Source organism: Protopterus annectens, chromosome 8.part1 (genome assembly GCF_019279795.1).
Source record: "Protopterus annectens isolate FY-2018-M chromosome 8.part1, PAN1.0, whole genome shotgun sequence".
NCBI lineage: Eukaryota > Metazoa > Chordata > Ceratodontiformes > Protopteridae > Protopterus > Protopterus annectens.
In genome coordinates, this window is record NC_056742.1 from 322,938,662 (window position 1) to 322,963,837 (window position 25,176).

The 25,176-nt window shown below is 40.3% G+C and overlaps 1 protein-coding gene across 2 annotated transcripts in view; it reads right to left on the bottom strand.

The window, feature by feature from the left end:
• Positions 1-25,176, bottom strand: part of ZFHX3 (zinc finger homeobox 3) — a 928,642-nt gene that overhangs the window by 49,915 nt on the left and 853,551 nt on the right. For both annotated transcript variants that reach the window (XM_044081906.1, XM_044081905.1), the window contains exon 7: positions 2,243-2,373. In XM_044081906.1, coding sequence (XP_043937841.1) covers positions 2,243-2,373 — 131 coding nt within the window. The remainder of the gene's footprint in view (positions 1-2,242; positions 2,374-25,176) is intronic.

Sequence of the window (25,176 nt, forward strand, 5' to 3'; positions counted from 1 at the left end):
ACCTACCTTCAAGGAAGGGCACAGCTCTTTCAGTACCCTTACTTCCAGCAGAGGTATGAGAGTGGCACTGGTGGCTCACAAATACAAGTGTGGAAAGAGGGAAGGGGGATGTCAGTGTGGCATTGGGTGGGAGCACCCATGAATCCACATTTACTTTACTGTTCATTCCTCCCCTCGTGGAAGTACAGGGGATATAAAAATGCCTGTGGTTAGGAGTGGATGATGCAGGGTCACAATGCCATGACCTCCTCTCTCACCTGCAGAGGATGATTGAATGCTCTGCCAGCTGTACCAGTAGGTTTGCAAGACCAGTCTGGGGGATGTTTGAAAGATGAATGACTCTCCTCAAGCCATGCTCTCTTACACATTCTTTAGTCTACTTGCAAGCTCCAGGACTATGGCCAAGTATATGCATGCAGTGGACACTGCCCTTCCCTACACAACAAAATGACGTTGGTGTGATGGAAAGGATGTCACACAAAGAAAGGATGGGGTGCATGCACACACACACACACACACACACACACACACACACACACACACACACACACACACACACACACACACACACGCACGCACATGCACATGCGTATTACATGCACATACATATATTAAGCACATTACAAGATAATGTACAGCCATGTTGCAGGTTTCCATTAATAAGGAAACACTTTTTTACTGCATTTTCTACCCACAAAAAGAGAGGTGCTGATGAAGGACAGACCGCTTAGTTTGGCTAAGTCCCCACCTCTGTGATAAGTTACAGATTATATTTAAATAGTCTCATTATTAGAAAAGACATTTGACTATCTCTTCAACTGATATTTTACTTCTTTCTGCCTCCCAATACCTGTGTTAACCTTGGTCTTCTGGTCCAAGCAAGTGCTCACTGGCTACCCATTCTTATTTTATGTGATATCTTCTTAAGAGTAGGGGCAAGGGCTAAACCACAGGAGTCCAAAGTAATTCTAATATGCAAGGGACAGGGACATTTTGTACACACTCTGTATCTGAGCACAAGAACGAGCAAAGCTTCAAGTGTGCCACAACACTAACACACTCTAACAGCTACTCACTCTGGTGTCTATCAGATGGTCAGCAAGTGAGGACACTGACCCCATCCTGTGTCTGGCCATGGGTGTTGACTCTTCTAGGAACTCCATCCCCAGGCAGCCCTATGGGATGTGGAAGACAAACAAAACCCAGGCTACAAGGAGGCAAACCCAAGCAGCCCCTCAGACTCTTTGCTTCACCCTACAACCTCCTCAAGAAGGTCATTTCATGCATCCAACACTTCCTCAGTCAGCTTCCAAGCAGTCACCTCACTCCCCTTTCAAAAATGTGTTCTTTCCCTTAGAATTTTTTTTTGAGTGATTTTGGCTTGTTTGACTCTCTTAATTCTACAAGAAATAAAAGTTTCTATTATGCCCCACCCCCTACTCCTCAGAGATGTAACTACAAGTCCCTTTGATGCATTCCCACATGTTTTCTGAGGCAGACGTCACAACAGTAGTGTTTCCTCATCATTGTATGAATCCTCTGCACTGCTTCAACATGTCATTACCCTTTAAGAGGTGGGTCACCAGACACTACCCCAGATGGTGTCCATCTTGTCCACTGTGCTGATGGATAAACAAATGCACATTTACTATGTGTTAGGTCTTGCTAGTATAAATCCTTCAGTTCTCAGCCCTTCATCTTTCTTTACCATAAGACCTGCTTAATCTTAGATAATTTGAAATAAAAGCACTAAATCTGCTTTCATTTCTGTTGGTGTTGGTAATTCCTGTACACTTTACATTCTTCTCCATGGTTTAGATTTCAAATAAACATTACACTGCACTTATTCAAAAGTCCTCAAACGATCATCAGGCACCCTCAAAATGCAGGAAATATAGTACAACCAGGCCCTGTCACCTTAGTTGTTTCCTTCCATACTGACTCTTTAGATAACCAAGCCAATATATGTAGCTTCAACCTGAATTTAAAATGCTAATGTTTGGACATTTTATAATAAAGAAAAAACTTCTACAACACTGCTTCACTTCAAAGCAGTTTTATTGAATATACCCTCTAAAATGGCCATAGTTAATCTGCAAGGTCATTTTACAATGTCAGTAATAGCAGACCCCAAGAACAATCACTCCAAAATCTCAAGCACGTCTAGCAAGTTAAGTGGATTACATAGTGGTGTGCAAATTCTCACAGCATAATAGGATGTCACCCACTAACTCCCACTCACCTGTTCAGCCTTTGTTTCTTCTGTGTGCTTTGGCCGTTTTGGGGTGACAGCAGGGTCAGAGTGACTATATATTGAAGACCGCTTTGGTGTAGCTGAGCGATCCATGGATTCTCTCTCCATCTGACTTGGTGCTGTTTAAAAGAAAAAAAAGAGGCACTATTTAATAGCATGCAAATGGTACCAGGAACAGAAAAAGCATTCAGTTACCTTATAATTTACTATGATGTTCTACTCAGATTTCAACCCCCTCAAACCTTTCCCAGAGCAACCAAATTTCATGGAAGAGATTCATCGAAGAACATAACAAAAAATAAAGCAGTTTGTGAAACAATATCTAAGTGGACCACATGTGCAATCATATAGGAAACAAGTTTAAGTTTTTTTGCAGTACCCCTCAACTTCATGAGGGGTATTGCAGACACAGCTTTAACTGCACAATTAGAAAACTCTCTCAAGCCACGTATGCAAAAATAAAATGCATAAGCCTAACATAATTGTAAATAAAAATGGTTAAAGAAATAAAAGCATCTGTGTGGAGATGTTTTTTTCAACTAAAATGCCTACCTTCTACATTCTAAAGGTTAATGCTTATCAAGGGGCAAAGCGAGTAACTTTGCCTGATCCTCAACGTAAAAAGGTTTCCTTTGCCTTCTCATTTGTAATGCTCAAGCCAGGCAATAACAGCAGTAGTTTATGATGATGGGGACAGTAAAAGAAGTGTGTGACACTGCAGGCTTGTAATGTTAGGTTAATTCTGCTAGCACATATGTCACATGTGGGCTTATGTACATTGTTATTACTGTTCAGGCGCACATGATACATGTAGTAAGAAAACTGCAAGTGGTCGATCCAATACAGCTGTTACATTTCTAGTCAAGAGCTTGGATTCTCACTCCATATTATGTTCCTTTTCTTTTCAAGCTGTAAGAATATTAAGAACAAAAGAACAAAAATAATGTTTTCAAAACTTAGCATACGGGTTACAGATCTGTAAAAGATGTACATGAACACAGACTTCAACCCCACTGCTTCTTCAATGAACTTGCAGCAAGTCATACATGTCATATAAGTGGTCAAAGCAGGTCACTGTCTCCTTATATGTTTGCAACTTCACAGAAATAATTTGCCCTTGGAAGAGGTACAATGTAAACACCTAGCCCTGCACTCTTTCTTCAGACTGGTCATGCTTCTCATTTCTGAGAGGAAAAATGCTTTTCAGCTTTAACACTTGAGACAGACTGCTTCACATGGTCTGAGGCAGACAGAATGGTATTAATGCTGGCCTTTGAAATAGAACTGCAATTATCAGGCATTGTTGGTCATGAAGGGGTGTTTTTTTAGCATGATTTAGGCTGCAATTATAAAAACAATATGACACACTTAACTCCATTTAATTAAAAGTCATGTGCACTCAGGATTGCCGACAAATTGATTTTTTTAATAAATGGGACGATCGTATTAGGGTCCTTCTGTATTATAAAAGGGAATGGAGACCCTCAGAAAGATAAGAAAGGATTCTCAAGAAAAGGGGAGGTCTGAAAGACAAATGATCCCTTTGAAGCGTATGCCTTTTCATCTCAGAAATATTGTTTTTCATGGACTAAAAAAATCATTCTGAAGAGACAGCTTGTAGAGACAGGTGACCTCAACAAAAGGCCAACAAACCTCTTACCAATGCACAGGTATATCTGAATGTAGAACCATTAATGGCACCACTCTAAACCTAGCTTTATTCTGGGGGCTTTTACTGGCATTACTGGTTGACACACACCACTTTTATGCAACAACTCTGACCAGCAACAGCCATGTTGCTGTGTAAGGATCACTGCCCTAGAACTAAAATAGACCATTATGCTGTACAAAATACCCCGGAGATGAGGCACAGCATGCCACAGTAACAAGATGTACCACAATATCCCATTATGCCACTGGTGCAAATGCATCATTTGGCTGTTTACTTCGCTCAGAGTTATATACCTCAGATGAACTATATCCATTTCAGTCACATATCTCAGCAAAATTACAATGTTACTGCATTTTATACATATAAATACATACTTAACAAATGGCATGAAGTGAAAATAATGCTCAATGAAAGATGTTAATGAACAACACGGTGGTGAATTAATGCACAGGTTTACTAGCTGTGCATAGCTTTGCTATCAAAATTTAGAATGTAGGTTTGGTGAACATGGACATGGCGAATGGCAGTTAGCCGATTTCTGCATTGCCAAACATTATGAGAGCGAGAGTAGATATCAACAAATGCAACGGTTCATTCATTAATATGTATTCAATATTATAACTAGAGACTGAGGTACAGTGCAGATTGGGAAATGTATCCCTTTCCTCACTGTAGTGCAATCAAAGAGCTGGAATATATAGTTTGCAGGGGTGGAGGGGGGCTTCCCCCCTGCAAAAACCTGATTTTGTAGTGTAGGAGTTACACTTACCTTTGCTCTTATTAGGACATCGATATTCAAAAAAAATGTTGAATCTGCTGAATTTGTTCATCAGATTCGACATTTTCACCTACTTAATGTGCAGGCATATGACCTTACCTTTCAAATTGAAATATGTTTTTTTTTTTTTTAACTTTGAAATTTTGATAGTAAACCCTGTGCATCATTTAATCCATAAGAAAAGCATTACATCTTTAAGCTACATCATGGAGTGCTTTATGGCACTTATAAAACAGATCCTAGTACGATTACATAAGAGAAACCTGAAATCTTGAGTCTGCAAACACAGTTTTAACTGCACAATTAGAAAACTCTTTCAAGTCAAGTATGCATAATGCAGTAAGACAACAAACCAATAAACAGGTTAAAAATAAAATTAAATTGTAATTGTGAAAATATAGTTGTTAATATGGCACTAAATTTTAGAGCAGAAGTAATCGTCATGAATTATCTAAACAGAAAAAAACAAACAAAAAAAAAAATAAAACACATAAAAGGTAACACTACATAATATTTTTTTTATGGATGGCAGAACAACGTTTTTCAAATCCAGGAAAGGTCAATGGAAAAGAGAAAACATGAGGACAAAAATCAGAAGTGTTAAAACATAATGTTCCGGTATGTGGAACAAGTAATTGAATTAACATGAAGATGGAGGGGTTCAATGTTATATATTCCTCTGTAGTTTCCAACGTTGTACATCTGTGTCACACTATGAAAACTCACAATTATAAAAACTTGTTTTTTTTCTCTCAGATGGAGGGGTTCAATGTTATATATTCCTCTGTAGTTTCCAATGTTGTACATCTGTGTCACACTATGAAAACTCACAATTATAAAAACTTGGTTTTTTTCTCTCTTTTTCTCTACCTACTGTTCTTCACTTCTTCTCATCTTGACAGTCCACATCTGGTCTCATTGGATGCCTTTGCTTTCTGTTTGCTAGTTTGTTTTTTAAATGTTGACTAGGGTGCTCCCAGCGTCCCTTCTTTAGGGGATGTCCATTTTATAACCATTCAAAAACATAAGTTTCAAAACACATTCCTTGAAATCACAGTCAATCTAAAGTAAAGACGAATGACTGATTTTTGAAACATGGACTTCAATTGTGGTGACAAGCTTTGCCCTTACACCACCAAATAGTATAAACACCTTTGAGGTCAGGCACCTCATGGCAAGGGCAAACTCTGACTGCTGCTACCTCATTAGGAGGCACACATTTCAGCCAGGTGAAAATGTTCAAGCATGCAACAACCATTGGGATATCATCGATAATGCAACACCACAGAAGACTTTTAACGAGCAAATGTATAATACAAACTGTGGGTATGAAAACAGATAAAAATTAGTATAAAACAAGAAGAGAAAGTTTCTCAGTAAGGGCAAAGTCTGGCAGCTAAGTCTAGACAGAGAGATAAACAACTGTAGGAAGAAACAGCAGTAGACAATAGACAGCAACAATTTTAGCAGGAGAAAGCAACAACATTGAAGATACAAACCAGAGACAGTAGCAAAACAAACAAATGTGAAATGAAAGTAAATACTGGCAGATGGCAATAGATGTATAATGTTACTAGCCAGTTTGTTGTAGACTATTCCTTACTCCGCTCTGGACTCAGTTGTAGGTTTGGTGTATCCCCAACCTCTGTGCAGTGCTTAATGTTACTAGCCAGTTTGTTGTAGACTATTCTTTACTCCGCTCTGGACTCAGTTGTAGGTTTGGTGTATCCCCAACCTCTGTGCAGTGCTAATGTTACTAGCCAGTTTGTTGTAGACTATTCCTTACTCCGCTCTGGACTCAGTTGTAGGTTTGGTGTATCCCCAACCTCTGTGCAGTGCTTAATGTTACTAGCCAGTTTGTTGTAGACTATTCCTTACTCCGCTCTGGACTCAGTTGTAGGTTTGGTGTATCCCCAACCTCTGTGCAGTGCTTAATGTTACTAGCCAGTTTGTTGTAGACTATTCCTTACTCCGCTCTGGACTCAGTTGTAGGTTTGGTGTATCCCCAACCTCTGTGCAGTGCTTAATGTTACTAGCCAGTTTGTTGTAGACTATTCCTTACTCCGCTCTGGACTCAGTTGTAGGTTTGGTGTATCCCCAACCTCTGTGCAGTGCTTAATGTTACTAGCCAGTTTGTTGTAGACTATTCCTTACTCCGCTCTGGACTCAGTTGTAGGTTTGGTGTATCCCAACCTCTGTGCAGTGCTTAATGTTACTAGCCAGTTTGTTGTAGACTATTCTTTACTCCGCTCTGGACTCAGTTGTAGGTTTGGTGTATCCCCAACCTCTGTGCAGTGCTAATGTTACTAGCCAGTTTGTTGTAGACTATTCCTTACTCCGCTCTGGACTCAGTTGTAGGTTTGGTGTATCCCCAACCTCTGTGCAGTGCTTAATGTTACTAGCCAGTTTGTTGTAGACTATTCCTTACTCCGCTCTGGACTCAGTTGTAGGTTTGGTGTATCCCCAACCTCTGTGCAGTGCTTAATGTTACTAGCCAGTTTGTTGTAGACTATTCCTTACTCCGCTCTGGACTCAGTTGTAGGTTTGGTGTATCCCCAACCTCTGTGCAGTGCTTAATGTTACTAGCCAGTTTGTTGTAGACTATTCCTTACTCCGCTCTGGACTCAGTTGTAGGTTTGGTGTATCTCCAACCTCTGTGCAGTGCTTAATGTTACTAGCCAGTTTGTTGTAGACTATTCCTTACTCCGCTCTGGACTCAGTTGTAGGTTTGGTGTATCCCAACCTCTGTTCAGTGCTTTAAGACAGAAAGGCCACCCCAATCATGCAACAGCTTATCACAGTAGAAGGTGGAAACGTATATTTAAAGTATATTAACATCCATATTCTGAGCAAGGCAGTCGTCTTCTCTATGCTCCCACCTTATCCTCATAAAATGAGCCACTAATCTCAGTGTTTCTAGGTGTCAACAGAATCAGATGAACCCGCTTCCATTTTTCACCCTTAATCTGCCTGATCCCCCAACATCCCCTTTTTTAAACATATTTTCATCATTCAACAGTCTTTTCTCCTATCCAAACTATGGGACTCCTTAATGAATGATCTCTCAGCGAGACAGTCTGCTGTCTTCCACAGCATAACAAGCTTCTTCTACCCCAAGTAGTTTTTTTTATGTTAGTCTAAATCAAGCTCTGACTGCTGGCATAAAAAGCAGCATCTGTTATACTGGACACTCGTACCCTTTCCCCATCATGCAGTCAGCATACACAACAAATCATGTTGTTGTACGACAAATACTAGTTCTTATGTTCAGGAACAAATCCTGCAGATACTAGCATGCTCTACACTCCAAGGTACCCTGCTCTCTTGCAATGTGTGCATGGTGAGGCAATATTTCTTTAGCACAGAAACCTTTGCAAAACATCCACAATATTTTATCCTCTCTCTCTCTCTCTTTCTCTCTCCCAAAACATGAAATCTTCCTTTTGCTGGTGTTTGCCTCCATTGTTTTCTATTAAGATATTTTCTTAATACTTACTCCATAGACTAATACACAGAATACATGCCACAAATATCCTAGCCCACCTATAACTATTCAGGTATGCTTAAGTCTGTTATGACTACTTCTGCAGAATTATTATCAGGTAACAGCCACTTTGCATAGAAGCTTCTCTGGGTAAATCTGTTGTACCCAAAAGGTAGGTGGAATTGTTTACATTTGCACAGTTTGTGAGAGCGTACGTTGGGGGATTAAAATGTATGTTTAGTTGCCAAACATATCAAGGTCATTATTAGAAGAATTCTGTGTCATTGACAATATAAGGGGGCTTGAGAAATGTAAAAGTTTGGCCAAGTGTGCCTCTTCCCTGTGTGTGTGTATGTGTGCGTGTGTGTGTGTGGGGGGGGGGGGGTTTGGGGGGGGGGGTTGGATGTGCACAGCCCTACTTAATGGATTGATGATATATTTACCGCATCTGTATTAGTCAATAGACAAAAGTAGTTAGTGCAGATATTCAGAAGTTACGCAGATAGTCAGAATGTTTAACTGGTCTTGCTTCACAAGAAGTAAGCCAGAAATCACACCTGCAACTGCTATGAAGACCATACTTTTTTTTTACCCATGTGTTGAATGGGTAAGCCCACTGGAGACAATTGTCCCTTTTCAGGACCTGACATGGAAGCAATGCCTAGTTAAGTTACTTGCTGAGAGTCACACAAAGCAAATTAAAGTGGAAGGACTCAAACCCTGTACCCCAGGCAAACAAAGCAGCTCATTAACAGCTCAGCTCAGAGTCGTAGTTCTCTGCACTACTGGCCAGACTCACATGACTCCAATTCTGACCAGAAGAAACCTGCATTTTTGTATTATCAAGGGAGGAATGCAGTGGGCAACAATATAGCAGTAGTGAAAATAGACAGGCTGACCTTAAAGAATAAGAAAGAACATGTAGGAGTGTATATCATGACTATGCAAAAGGGACAGAGAACAGAACAAAAAAAAAGAAATACAGTAGAACTGAGCGCTGTTAAAACAACACTGATAGTCTTCTTTGCCGCCAAGGACATGATCCTTAATATCAGTACACCAAAAAAGCATATTAAACACATTTGCTTTTAACTAATTAAGACTATAAATCTTAAAATAATTAAAAAGAAATGAGGGCAAATAGCATAGCTTGCTAAGGTACCTTCTGGGAAATGAATGGCTGGTAACCTTTGCCCTCCATATCAGCAGCTTGGCCCACTGCAGCCATCAAGAGGGATGCCAGCCTGAAAGCACAAGGACAAACATATGGGCCCGTTTCTTTTTCTGCACAAACCCACTTCAGATTTCATTTTGTGCTAATGGTGGCTATTCATTTTCTGCTGTAAGGTATTGTATGACAGTTGGGTATTTAAAATGACAGACTGGGTATATATTGACATCATATTCTGGCATGTAAACACTAGATTTCTAATGGTGAATTGTAGACTGAAGATATTATAAACAAAGTACAGCTTTTTCACAGTCACATGACTCACTTTCCTTCAACTGTAAGGGGTGAGGTTCCAGTAGCCTGCAAATGAATACAATTACAAAACAAATGCAGACATTAGTGCATGAAAGTGATTAGTAGTAGTTTATTAGCAGAAAGTGAACATGGGCAAAAATGAGAAATAATTCATACAACGTCAAAGATACGTTATCAATGCACAGCAGAAAAAATCACTTGGATATAATAAGAGGAATAAGCTGAAACAAGAAATACACTGCCTGCCTCAACACCACTTCTTCCAGCTCAGAGTACTGGGTTCTATCCCAATGTCATGTAAGATGCTGCAGACTGCAGTCATACAAAAAGAAAAACATGCCCACCATGGGAAATTACTTCAAAGGTCTACAGTTGGTCATGCACTTTTCATGAACCCCAGAAAATATTTATGTTCCAGAAAACATTCACTCTATCTTGACATCGCCAAGGGTTTCAACACCATCCCCCATTCTGGAATTATAGCTAAACTCACTAAACTAGGTATAAATCCCTATGTCACAAGATGGGTTGCCAACTGGCTCACTGACAGAACTCACACTGCGAAAGTTGCAGACTCCAAATCTGACCTCAAAGCAGTGACAAGTGGAGTACCACAGGGTTCCGTCCTGGGACGTCTCCTGTTTGGTATCTACTTCTCTGAAGTATAGGCTAACACAGAAGGCCTCTGGCTAACGAAGTTCACAGATGACTGCAAACTAGGAGCCATAGTCAAGTCCCCAAATGATGTGGACATCCTACAGAAGGGCCTTGCTGAGACAGATGCCTGGTGTCAGAGTCATGGCCTCAAGCTCAATGCCAAAAAGTGCAGTGTCATCCCCTTTGGTAAAAACTTTGTACCCATGAACTACCACATAGGCAGCAATCTACTTAACACCGAATGTGTGATAAGAGACCTTGGGACCCAGGTGGACAGTAGTCTCTCCTTTGATAGTCACATCGCCACAGTAGTCAGGAAGTCCTTCTACGTGGCACACCTCATCATAAAAGGGTTCTCATCCAGGAAAAAAGAGGTCATTGTTCCCCTCTACTCGACACTCATTAGACCCATTACAAGAGTACAATGCCCCTTTTGGAATGTACCTCACAAGACATCTGCAGCAGCTGGAAAGGCCACAGAAGTACCTCACAAAGAGGATTACTGGCCTCAAACAAATGCCCTACATTGACCGCCTCAAAAAACTCCAACTTTACTCCGTAGCATATTGCCTACTCTGAGGTGATCTCTGCCTAAGATATAAAGCTATGTCAAACCCAGAGCTGTTGGACATGCTACACCTAAAGAAATCCCAATCCCTCCGAGCTACATGCTCTAGGGACCTAAACCTTGTCACCACAATAAACAGGACATGCTGGAGGAATAGATTCCTGTCCCAGAGACTTCCCATACTCTGGAACAGGCTACCCATCAATGTCAAGCAAAGTTCTTCATTAGCACTCCAAGAAAAATATTGATAAGTGGGTGGGAAATTGGAAATACACCCCGGGGATCACTTCTGTGTCTCTGCTCGACAGTGGCGCAGGAAAATAACTTTCTTGGGTGGCATAAGCCAGGGAACCTTGTTGGCTAGGCTTTTGTAGGCCCTTGGGCCAATAGCCTAGTGCCTACCTATGAACCTATGAACATGTTAAGCATTACAAGACTCATTAATTCTTTTAGCCATGTGTTGCTGGAACCCACGGTTTAGTTCTTTCCTGGTTTGCTTCTTAGATTCATACTCCAGACGTCTTTTCTTGTGCTTTGTGGCTAAGACAGGTAGTCCTATCTCTTATTTTTCCACTGTGTGCGGCTAAGACATATATCAATTTTTTCCTGGAGTTCTTTCTGTTTCTAAGTCTGTCTTATGATCAGCACATCAGTATTTTGTATGTCCAGTAGAAGCCTCAGTCTTTACATATCTACCAGGAGCCTCACAGTTGAGGCTTGTCTACAGCTGTGATTTTCCTTTAACATTTTATGTTTTTGATGTATGAAGTTATAACTTGTACCTCAATACACTGTCTATGTAGTCACCTACTGCCATGTTTGGCTAAAAACTGCACCTAGTTCATAACTGTACTGTGTGTGCCTCGTACCTGTGCCTCTCAATCCATTTTTTTATGTACATAGCTGAGGCTCCTACCATAATTAATCCTTCTGTTGTTTGCAGTTTAGAACTGTAGTCCAGTGTATCACTATCATGTCTGTGTGGCTAAGGAATGAAGACCTTTTGACATGTGTACTGCTGAGACCTAAACTCCAATCCAGGGCTCTTCTGCTGTTTGTGGCAGGGACCCACACTATAGTTATCCTTCTCTTGCATACAGTTAAGGGTTGCATTCCAAATTCTCATACTGCTGTCTCGTGTGGTAGAAATCCTGCACCAAGCTTCCACCATGGTAAGCCACACAGTAACAGAAGACCATTCTAGTGGGATTCTCCACATTGCAGAGAATTTATAGGTTTTGTGCACCAATAACAACATCAGACAGTCTAGGTGACTGTCTAGTTAGTCCAAGTGCTTAAGACCGAGTCTCGTTTATCAGCTTTTGTTTTATGCGGCTGATAACCACAGCCTAGTCTCTTTAACTTTCTGCTGCTTAACCCTGACACCCACAGTAAATCTCTTTTACATCTGCTTCTGGCAGATAATGCTTTAACCCTGATTTCTTACCATTCTATTGCAACTAAGGTTGATAATGGGGGAAATGAACCTAATGTTTTGCCTTTTTTCAGTGCATGTTACATACATACTCCTGAACTTTTTTACATACCATCTAACCCCATTCTTTCCATGCTCTGCATTCAGTTCTGAATGGTACATAAAAGAATTATACAGATAAGAACTATGTATCTTAGCCACAATGAATTCTTCCACATCCAGCTACATGCATCCAACACTGGCACAAAAACCATTACTTCCCATTACACTTAACAGCTGAAGTTTGCATCCCTGTACCTCATTCTACTGAATGTGGTTGCTCAGGTGACTACCCCAGTCCCGCTCTCTGCTCCTCCATGGAATTATGCAATCCATACTACCTGTACTCTGATGCAAGGTACTATTAACCAGTTGCTAGATGTCGCTGAATATAATGCACTCTGGTCCCTATTCTTTCAGTTCATTTTAATGCCTACACCATTACAGACTCCTGGCTTTTAGGAAAGATAGTCAAAAAGCTCAGCTCTTGGCAAAACAAGGGCTATATATGGTGAAAGGGTTATGTTACAGATCGGCCATAAAGAAGTTATCAGCAGACGACACATGCTAAGGATGAGAAGGGGAGTCACAAGGCTTGGCTCCTGGTAAAACAAGGAGCACATATGATGAAGCCAAAAAGGAACTATCAGCAGAAGGCATCAATTGAGGATGAGACATAATGCTCAGACACACTGAAGGCCAAGGAGTATGAAAGTGAAGTACAACAAACATGACTATTCTTCATTACTTGTAGAGGAAAACTTATTAATACAGAATCAAGGGTAAAACAAAGAAATGTGAACATTTTGGTTAATTAACTGTACCAATGAGTACATTTTAAACAATACACAACTAAACAGACCTGAATCACAACACCCACACAGGCTGCACAGTGTTTGCTAACTGAGAAATGCAAAATACTTTGACAGAAAGTTCTAGGACCTGTTCTGTCTGGATCAAACAATTAAAAAGAATGGACAAGTATATTCATCGTTTATTAATTATTCCTTTCTTGTCATCATCCTATGTAACTTTATGGACCTGTGCACACAGAGAAGCCTGTAAACATCTACAGTAAACTCTCGGTTAACCAGAACTCAAGCAACTGGGAAAAAGTATCGAAGAAATACAGTACAACTTTCATGTGTTGCACTTTCTGTTTTCCCCGTGCAGAAACATATCTTACGTTTTTAGAGTTTTAAAGAGGAAGATAGGAATAAATTCCCTCTCTCCTCAACCTGAAAACAAGTCTAACCAAACAAATAGTATAGAGACAGTATTAGTCAGGCCTATTTTTAATAGTAACTCTCAAGCAACCAGAAACTACAGTTATCCGGCATCGACCAATCCCAATGGGTATCAATTAACTGAGAGTTTACTGTACTAATTAAAAGTTTTACTGTTCATGCAACAGTTGCGTCCACGTGTGCTTAAGTGTAAATGTTTGTGTGTGTGTAAATATAATTTTTTTTTGTATCACAGTACAAGGATTTACTTGCATATACCAAGGGCAAGTACTTGTGTCTGAATGCAACAGTATGCCTACACATAATGACAAATCTGCAGCCATGTTTCTTTTTAAAAGCAGTTATGATAATGTGTATTTCTTCTGTTTTGTTTTCCACATACCACAATTTCAAGACCAGACAACTCACAAGTGTGAATTTCTGCAATGGTTTACTTGTCCTTTGTTTACCAGGACAGTATTATTTCTACCTGTCAACAAAAGCATACCTGTGTGTACATGTACACATGCAGGTCTGCACTTCACTTTCTCTAACATTTTAAGACACATAAGGCAGAAGTAGTTATTTTTAGACCCTTACATTAGGTCTTGGTCATCTCTTTCCAAGCTCCACTGAAGGATAGAACTGAGAGACATTACTAGACAGCAAATTTGTCTATAATGAGGCTGTGAAGAGTTGCACTTAAACTGATTTAAAAGGATGCTAACACTCTGACAGCAAAAGGCATGTTAGAAAGGCAGGTTAACCACAGCTGACCCCCAGTATGACTTTAGACATTAAAATGTCAGCTTCAATCAGGCATCTGAACTTGAGACTGGTGGCTACATGTAGGCCCTACTAGCTCCCTTCAGACTTCACACAGTCCAGCACTGGCATTACGGCTGGACTCACACAAGTATTAGTGGTGGGAAAGGAATATTCTGCAATGTGGCCCTACCTTCAGATTTATGCCATACAGTCGAAAAAAAATCTTGGAACTGCACCCAGTAGTTTACTGAATTAATAAGCTCTAATATTTCTACAGCTTCCTATCTAACATATAACATTTTGGAATTAAGATTTTGTGTCCATTTTACTTTGATGCTAGAGTCTCTCCTACTGCAAACCAATCATGTCATCATTAGGTTTGTATGACGGAGCTAAATCTAGGTAAAATGACCAGAATACACAATGCATGAAGAAATGATATCTTTTTAACATAAAATGATGACTCTGGATGCTTAAGAAATCTGTGATATCCTACCCTGAAAAAAAAAAACACAAGTCTAGCTGCAAGCGTGCAGGACAACTAATAAATGACTGCAGATGTGGTATGATGAAGTTGAAAACTATTTGGCCAACAAGCACTGCATGCAGTCCTGGAACTCATTACCTACACTAAGGGTGGTGGAGGGCAAAGAGCGACTTTGCTTTCCCACGTCCTTCGGTGTCTAATTGCTTGCAATCAACATACTCAAAGGGTCCCTGAAGCCGCTGACCTCTACCTCCTGAGCATCTAGCGTCCACAGCTACAAAACATGGACTGCCAACGTACACAATACATAATGTGTTACGCCACATTCTGACACAACAGGAGGTGCCTACCTTATACAGTTATGGTTATAGTCTGCACTCCATAACTGCTTTGTTTTACTGTACTGCTTTTCAGTACTTTCCTGTGATATGTTGTTCTCTGCTTACATTATATGCCCTGACACATTACTATCAGCACAGAATCAACTGCACTATACAGTGTTTCAAGTTTAAGAAACAAAATGGAGGCAGACACACACACAAAATACCTACATAGTCTGCCCAGTTGTTTGCCTGCCTTCACTACTCCCACAATAGACAGATTTCTTTCAAAGTGCAGATTAATTAAACCCCTGAATCTCTCTACAACTGTGCCTCCATTTAGTGCTACATTCTGACTTATTAAGAGAATTTCAACTGCGTTCACTATCTGCCCACCTTTCCCACATCTTTCAGTAATCTGTTTTGCTTATCCACCATCCTTTTACAGAGGTCTTTATCCTGGAAATGAGAATCCTCTTCATGGCATCTACTACTTTAGCACAATGATTCAGACCATTGCCTTAATGTTGTTGCATCTTTCGGCTTTTCCCGGTTAGGGGTCACCACAGCGGAACTCCGGTCCGCTAATGATTGGTAGTTGATTTTTACGTGCTGAGTTACCAGCCCTGACGCACAACCTTCAACGAAGGTATGCCCATTCATGCATGTCTCCACGCAGAAGATGCTCTAGCTGAGAATCGAACCGGACAGCGCCTTACTGTGAGGCGACAACGTTACCGCAGCACCACCACCGCGATATATAAACAATTTTCTGTCAAGGGACTGATGATGAAGTCTTACCATGCAGCTGAGCTGTAAGCCTCCACAGATTTTACCACATAACAATTTTCCATTAATACATATGAAAACAGAGGCAGAAGACAACCATTAAGCTATCAAACCCACCCGTGTCTTGCTCATTCCTTACTATCTACCAATCATACTTGGACCTCTGATAATTTGCACTACATCACTGCCTTGTGCATTTATTCCTGACTTCCACCACCTTCACAGTGAAGCTGTATTTTTTCACATTCTCATTGAAAATATGTCACTTCTGCTCCCACTACCCTTCATCTTCACCCAAACTACCCAAGTGTCCCCAAGCAAAGCAAAACATCCAGATCTGATTCACTCTTTTGCTTCTCATTTTATGTCAATAACACATACACATCCACATCCTCCTCTTTTACCATTTCAGATGCTGTGTCCAATATCTATGAAGGGAACCACGATTAAAGACACAGTAGCACAACTGAGTTAGAACAGTGTGAGAATCTTTGCACCAACAAAAGGAAAAGCTTTCTGCAATGCTTTGGAGTAAATATCCCCATGCAAGCAGCGCAGTCCTGCATTTCTGAATGCCAGTAATGCACTGAAGAAACAGAGTGCTACAGCTCTTCTGTTCTGACTGCAGGCAAATGCAACGCACGTAACACTGACTGGAATATAAGACTGCACCTTCTAACAGTCTGCACCCAGAGTGGCTTCCCACTTCACTCCACTATAACCACTTCTCTGAGTTTAATATAACGATGTGGTGGTGTGCAATTGATTGAAACCTGACTGAAAGCATTTCAAAAAGTTGAGCACAATCTGTTCAACTTAACTAATCATATAGAGAATGGCAGCCTTGCTCCCCTACAGAAACCACATAAAAAGCCCATTCCAGAGAAGTAATGGGTTGTTTTTTGAAGAACTGCAGTTTGACAAAAAAATAAATAAATAAACTCATTCTACATATATCACTTTCACAATATCTCTTTTAATTTATTCACATAATTTACTCTTCTATATTAAAATATTTAAAAAAATACACAACCCATAGACCAGTTGTGATGCCCGTGCCCTGGCCCAGCAATCAGGGAGCCTCAATCCTCACCACTAACACCAGTGAGGGGCATCTCATATAGGAGGAAAGGATAACAAATACACACATTAAAGTGCAATTTCCCTTAAGAGCACACAGAGATCACCGTCAGTCTGGGGCGGGTTGCTCCCTTGCTCTCCAGGTCCCCAAGAAGACTCCTCACTGGCACAGCTACAGGGTCCAGATCTCAACCTAGTGGGCAAGCTAAAACCTCCAGCACCCTCTCTGTCCAACCAGTGCTTCGTGTCCCTGCCCAAGTAGCTGACACACACACACACACACACACACACACACACACACACACACACACACACACACACACACACTTTGAGAAGAGTTTATACAACCACACAGACACTCCTGGGGAAGGCTGGCACAGGTTCTCCAGCTGTGCCCCTTTTTCCCAGAATATACGGTAGTACCAGCTGCCACCACCCACTAATGTTTATCAGCTATTCAAAGGCCCTTAAAAGGGTGTCCAATTATTAGTGTGCAATATTATTATCCAATTGGTAGCATAGCCCATGGGATAAAGCTATTGAAGTGGCTTTGTACAATTTACCAAAGGCATGCAAGTACTCTAAAGAGCTTAAATTATCTCTACAAAAACAGCCACAGTTGGAAGGGTTTAAAAATATTTAATAACAAATAGTCAAAACACAAGACAATACTTTTTACTACACAGTGCTAGTCAAGAGTTCATAGATCACACAGAAATACTTGAAATAATTCAGTAGTACAGTTCTGACATCACAGAAAAACACTTAGTCTAATCTTTCTAGTTTCTAGCTATTTCTAAGAGAAAACACAAGTCTAAGATAACTTACATATAGAGCAAGACAGTGCTGGTGAGTCGGATGGTCAAGCCAAAAATGCTTAATGCTCTCTGATTCTCTTTGTTTTTAAAATCACATTCCTGGTTCACATTACATCATTCTTTACACTTCCCTGGGTTCCCAGGCTAACAGAAACTACAGTTACATTCTTCACCACTGGGCAGAAACCAGAGCAATAAAGGACATTTATGCATGCAAATTCTGGCCATTAACTCTGGCCTTAAAACAATAGGCAGGATGCCTCACTCTAGACTTACTGACTCCGAGTTTTAACATCAAATGGTCACAACATGCTTTACTTGGTCAGTAGAGTGCACTGTTGATACATTTTTTCCAGTTCCACATGTAACACTATTTATACCATTTAAAAAACAAGCCTGTGGTTTACATTAATATTTACAAATGACAGAATTATCTTCAAAGTTCTATCTGGCTAGGCTGGCAGCCTTCATCTATCTTCACCCAGTCTTCACACCAGTATGAAAGGAAACTGGTTTACACCTGTAAAAAAATAATTAAAAAAATTGAGCCAAGTTCATCACTGTGTTACTATGTAATATCTGCAAATAACACTTTCATGTGCTACTGCAGAACAGCATCGTTAAGATGCTAACAAACACCCAAAAAAGTGAGTTTACAGTGTCTTCAGAATCCTGTTTTGGGCAAAAATATATAGTGTGAGGTTACAAATGAGAAAGGATAGCTCTCAGACTGCAGAGATACAGCATGCATTTATGCAGAACTAGCCTTTGGTCAACTGGTGCCCTAGGCAAAAGGTCTCCACTACGCCACCCCCCCCAACACCACCCTATGCCCCCATCCCTATGCCTAAGGCCGGCTATACATTTATGCATATGTTGTACATCTGAGACTGCAAAATTTACAAGCATACATTTGCAAAAAACAGTAAATAATTAAAAATCCTGTATTGTGAGTTCTTTCTTTTATATTTACTAAGCTAAAAATCAGAGAAATATGAAAAAGTATTGACTATGATTCAGGGAAGATGTGCCAAGAAATCAAGAGGTTAAAACAGGTACAGCTGTCCCTGAGAAAACTGGATAAGACCATACTACATTTTCTGGCAATCACAACAAATGTACAACAACCACTGGCTAGTAATACATTAATGGGGATTGGTTGTCAAGGGGAAATTATTTCAGACTTACAGCAAAAAACATGCACTGGCTTTCCTGGATAAATCTGGTCCAAAAATAAGATGTAAATTATGCTAGTTAAGAAAACATAAAAACGGATATAGAAAGCAGGACAGAAATGTTAAAATCACATGAAGAAGCCAACATAGTTATTAGGTAAGAAAAGATTCAAGCACTACTAGTGAAGTTATTAGGTCAAAAGGAGATACAAGGCAGCCACAAACTCCTACAACTGCATAATCATAACATTTTTTTTGTCCAAAAGTCACATGGAGAAAAGCATTAAAGATGCTTGGGCCAGAAAGAAAGTTAAACCCATTAAAATATAAGGAGGTCCAACAGAAGCTATTTCTCCTGTATACAGAAAAACTTCCTGGACTGAACAGTGTATTGTATCCTACTAACAAACTTGTGGCAAAAGCTGATAGTGAAATGCTTCATGGTGGCTGAAGAAAGGTAAAACAGGAACTACTCAGAAGCTACAGATTTACAGGTCAGCTGACCTTATCGTAGACAAAGGTCTGATTACGAATGTTTAAATTCTGGGATATCTACAAATCATTAAGATAGAGAATATGATTTGCTTACCTAATTATACAACAATCTACTTCATTTCTTGGTGGCCAAACATGTAAAGGTACATTTTTCAGGGGAGACTAAAGAAGGATTATAATCCAGGCATTAAAAATCAAGTCAAGGTTGTGCGCACGTCCACCGCAAAAAAAGGGGGGGGTTATAAATATGACTATTACAAAGTACAAGGGAACAGGATCATTTGCTGGGAGAATAAATTCTAAGCCTGAGCACAACTTATTACAGTATTGATAATTCGGCTTCATCTAGCAAATTGCAGGGTATCATGAGACTCCCAAACTGGAATGGTATAAACAGCCAGCTAGGATCAAACCAATATAGGGGTCAAGAAAGAAGCAGCACACAGAAAAGTGGACTGTGAACAAAAATTGGGAGAAAAAAATAATAAAGCAAGAGATGATACCTTAAGAATAGCCAAGCCATGTAAAATAGAATTCTATGGGAAAGAACTATTCAGAAAATGGTAAATGGGTGAGGGGATTATGAGTAACAGAATTCATAATACATTAGCAGCACATGTGATTAACCTATGAAGGTCTTCACAGTACACAAATCACGAGTCTGTTTTGGTTTCAAGCAACGAGAATGATCCGAGGGAAATTGATACATGGGAACAAGGAATGTACAACTTCTTCAGTGAGACATTTTTTATCCCATAGACACTGAACATCACTTATTTATTTATTTAATTTATCTGTTTATTTTTGGTGACCCCCCCCCTCCATTCCCACAACTCAATGAACATAAAACCCTCCACATTGGTACAGGCTTACTTTTTTCTTTTCATATGCAGCATCCAAGGACATTGGGAAAGGGAGGTGAGAGATGAGAAGAGCTACTAGAAACCCAGGGAAGAATTAGAAGATTTACTTATAAGCTTCTGACATTTTGTCCTTTAGGCAGAGTGCACAATGCATTTGCCAAGAGGCCCAGCTCTTGCTCCAGTATACTTCTCTTTTCTACGCACCTACAATGAGCTGCATTTCTGTGCCTCTCCCAAATGCTGCTCCTGTGGCAGAATGTTGAGATTCACAAACCTCCATCAACTACTGACTCCCTTTGTTTCTTGACCAGCCCCACAACTGCTTGGGGCAGCAGGGTCGACAATCTCAATGTCATACAGCTCCAAAACAGATGAATCTGGAGAACATTACGGTTGGCAATATGTTATTAAACTGAGTTTAGCACATGAATCAAAATGGTAGACATAAGAAGATTTTAGTTGCATGTATTCCTGTCTTGTATTTGCAACAGATACTGAGAACTGACATAGTACTGTGGAAATAACCTTAGTGAGTAGCTAACATTGCAGAAGTAGCCAAAACAACAGTAAATTAAAGTCACTGTGAAACAAAAACAAACAGGGTCCAAGTTACATATTAGGCCAATAACACTAGAATAAACATTCTTCGTACTACATTGCATCTGCACATTGCATGCAGCTCTTCAGTGGCAAATGTTTCAACACAGAAACTGAATTTATTCAAGTTATGTGAATGTAGATTTCCTCCTGTGGTGGAATTCCTTAATGACTTGTTAAGGATGTTCCCTTGGGGCTTTAAGTAGCACAGCACTCCTTGTGGCATACCACACATATAAAACAGCACACTAACCACAACTTTATACAAAGACATACAAAAGCATGAAGGTGGCTGTGAGTCTATATACACCACAGGAAGTGCTTTCAGTCTAACAATTTTACTTCCAGCTTCAAATAAGGCACTGGTAGTTTTTTTCTCTCATATGTTTTTGTTCAGAGGGAAAAAAGGCAGATATTGTCTATTCTGAGAAACACAGTATCCCTGGTGCACATCTCTGCTTATGAAGGTAGAACTTTGGGGTAGTGGATGCCATAAATACCTGTCCTGGTAGAATGTGGTGCAACCCCAGTGTTAGTGACAGAAGTGAGAAAACACATGTTAAGACAGATCCAGGGAGGATGTGAAAGGAAAATTATTTTGTGAAACAAAGAAGAATCAGAATAGATAAATATAAAAATATAAGGGTAATTTAATTTTTGGAATGCAAAAGTAGGCAAAGAGAGGGGTTAGGCAAGACAGGGGGAAAAACTCTTAAAAATCTGAAGACAAAAGCAAAATGTGTACTATGTCTTTAACAAGCTAGTACACTCTCTATTAGGTTCATTAACACAGTGGCTAGCATAAAACTTGCATGTTCTTGCTGGACAGAAGGTTGTTTTACCATTATCTAATATCAGGCCATCCTACTCAGGTAAGGCAAGTACTGCCTGATAAAGGTCTCCCAACACAATTAACACATTCTCTGACATAATTTTCCAGGATACTGTCTAATCTAAGACTCCATCCCAACCTTTTTGAAAAGAAGAGTAAACAGCTCCCTGAATAAACAAGGTATAAAGTGCACTTTTACCCAGTCCATGACTGTTCATAAAAGTACAGTGTAAATAATATCACCTTTAACAGAAAAAGGGTAATTTGTGCACCCCAAGGAGTTAGGAGGTGTGGATCACTGAGCAACCTCACGGAAAAAAAATGATGACTAGAGGCCATGCCCCAAGTGAAGGGCAGTGATACCTCCCCCCCAATTACTTTCTGAGTCAATCAAATATTTCATCTATAACAGTTTAGGCCAAGTGTGCACTGCACACTTCATCTCCTCACAGAAAAAAAACCTTAAAAGTCAATTAGCTGATTATTAATTCATGCTACTTTCCGTAAGCTCTGTGTTTCCAGCACCCCATGTTCCGTAAACTAGTGTGCCCCCACCATTAATGCATAAATGTAAGGCCTTCTTGGCAACTCACTCTGATGAAGACTAATCAGTCTGCTGTACAGCTCAAAGCCTTTCATTTTAAGGCCTGTCTTAGATGCTGATTGTTTTAGGATAGTTTTAATGAAATCTGCAGATGCATCAGTGAAGTAAAAACAAAATCCTCTGCAGGCTGTAATTATAGTCTGCCAGTTTGCTTCCATTTTTTTCTTTTGGCTTAACATCCTGGAAACCTCTTACCTTGACTGCTGCTAGGGAAGTTAAAGCAAAAAGCTACACACATGAAGACCCAGCTGACATCTGGTAACTGTCATTATCTCAACGGTGTTGAGTCAGGTAATTTACCTCCTTGTGTGCCGCCTTGTCTGACATTTTAATCTGACTTGTTCTGAAGTACTTGATAATGCAACCTCTTCTCTCAATCTTCTTGAACAAAATAATAATGCTGATAACAACAATAAAAGATCATTTAATTCTTAACTATTCCACATTTTGCAGTATCTATATAATACATTAAAATAATACTTTTTAACAGGTATGTACACAGTACAAAAACATTAACGAACCCACATACCTTTTTTATTTTAACAATAACATTTCTGCTTCAATCACACAACCAAACCTGTAGCTTATTGGCTATCTATCTCTTCTTCACTTCAAGAAATCGTCTCCTTATATAGGTGATTTGTAGCAGTTTTTAATCCTTTAATCTCAATGTCTACCCCAAAATATGATGCAATACCATAAAAGAAGCAAGTCATTTCCCAGTCTCCCCTTGGATAATTGCCTGCTGTGAACACACTTACTCAGCCACGAGAAATAGTTCACTGGTCTCCAACTTGAGAAAAGGAGGGTGACCTTCAGTCACTGTGTAGCACCTCTTAGCCACACACTGACCTGGAAGCACAGCATGAGATATCCAACTGAACTTGTTCAACCTTCAAATTTGTACTCTCAGACTCAAGACTCCAGCAGCCTAGATATACATTCTTGTCTATACACCAGTAGGGCAGCATAGCAACACGAAAATACATTTGGTGCCATTTACGTGCAAAGCTATACTCTTAATTCCAGCTTCTGAGCACATCCTGTATAGGATGAAGAAACAGCCTACACTGATAGAATTAGTGCAAGCTGTGTACAAGGACCAGAGCAGATAGCATTGCTGTCTCACAGCAAAAGGTTCCCTGGTTCAATTCTCAACTGGAGTGCTTTCTGTGTGGAGTCTACATGTCCTCCTTGCATTTGCCTAGATTTTCTATGGTTCATAGGTTCACAGGTGTGTACTAGGCTAATGGCCCTGGAGCCTATATAAGCCTAGCCCAAGAAGATTCCTTGGCATCATGCTGCCCAAAGTTAGTTCCCAGTGCCCCTGTCAATCAAGGCCACTGAAGTGATCCCCGGGGTGAACTTCCTTTTCCCCATCCACTCGTCAAGATTTCTCTTAAAGAGGGCCAGTGAAGTGCTCTGCTTGACGTGAATGGGAAATTTAATCCAGAGTATGGGAAGTCTCTGGGTTAGGAACCTGTTCCTCTAGCATGTTCTGTTTATTGTGGTAATGAGGTTTAGGTCCCTGGAACGTGTGGCACGGAGGGATTGGGATTTCTTTAGGTGTAGCATATCTAGCAGCTCTGAGTCAGACATGACTTTGTAGGTCAAGCAGAGATTGTCTCTAAGTAAGTGATAAGAGACAGAGTATAGCTGGAGTTGTTTTGAGTCTGTCTGTATAGGGCATGTGTCTAGGCCTAAAATCCTATTAGTGAGGTATTTTTGTGGCCTTCCAGTTGTTGTAGGTGTCTAGTGAGGTACATACCAAATGAGACATTGTATTCTATAATAGGTCTAATGAGGGATGAGCAGAGAGTGATTGTGACCTCTTTCATCCTGGATGAGAAACCTTTTGTAATGAGATGTGCCACATAGAAGGACTTTCTGACTACAGTGGCAATGTGGTTATCAAAGGAGAGGTTGCTGCCAACCTGTGTCCCCAGGTCTCTTATCACACCTTCAGTGTTTAGTGAACTACTGCCTATGTGGTAGTTCATGGGCACCAAATTTTTCCCAAAGGGAATGACAATACACTTTTTGGCATTGAGCTTAAGGCCATGGTTCTGGCACCAGTCATTGGTGTCAGTGAAGCCTTTTTGTAGAATGTCTACATCAGTTGGAGAATCAATAATGGCTCCCAGTTTACAATTATCTGCGAACTTGGTCAGACAGAGTCCCTTTGTGTTATCTTGAACTTCAGAGAAGTAGATGCCAAACAGGAGAGGACCTAGGACCGATCCCTGTGGGACACCACTTGTAACTGGTTGGTAGTCAGATTTGGAGTCTGCTACTTTCACAGTATGGGTTCTGTCAGTGAGCCAGTTGGCAACCCATCTTATGACATATGCCTAGTTTAGTGAGTCTATCTATGATTCCTGAGTAAGGGATGGTGTTGAAGGCCTTGCAAAGATCTAGGTAGGCTGTGTGAACTACCCTGCCCTCATCCACAGCTCTGGTGACAGACTCGAAGAAGTCTATCAGGTTGAGCAGGCATGATCTACCTTTCACAAACCTAAACTGCGTGGGGTCCAGAGTTTGGAGATTCCCTATGTCCTTACTTATAAGGTCCATGATGATGCGCTCCATAGCCTTACATATCAGACTCATCAGGCTAATGGATCGGTAGCTCTCAGGGTCTGTATTTGCTCCCCCTTTGTGGAGTGGGATGATCATAGCAGTGCGCCATTTGGTAGGAACAAAGTCTGAAATGAGGCTGTGATTGAACAGGGTACTCAGGTGTGGTGCC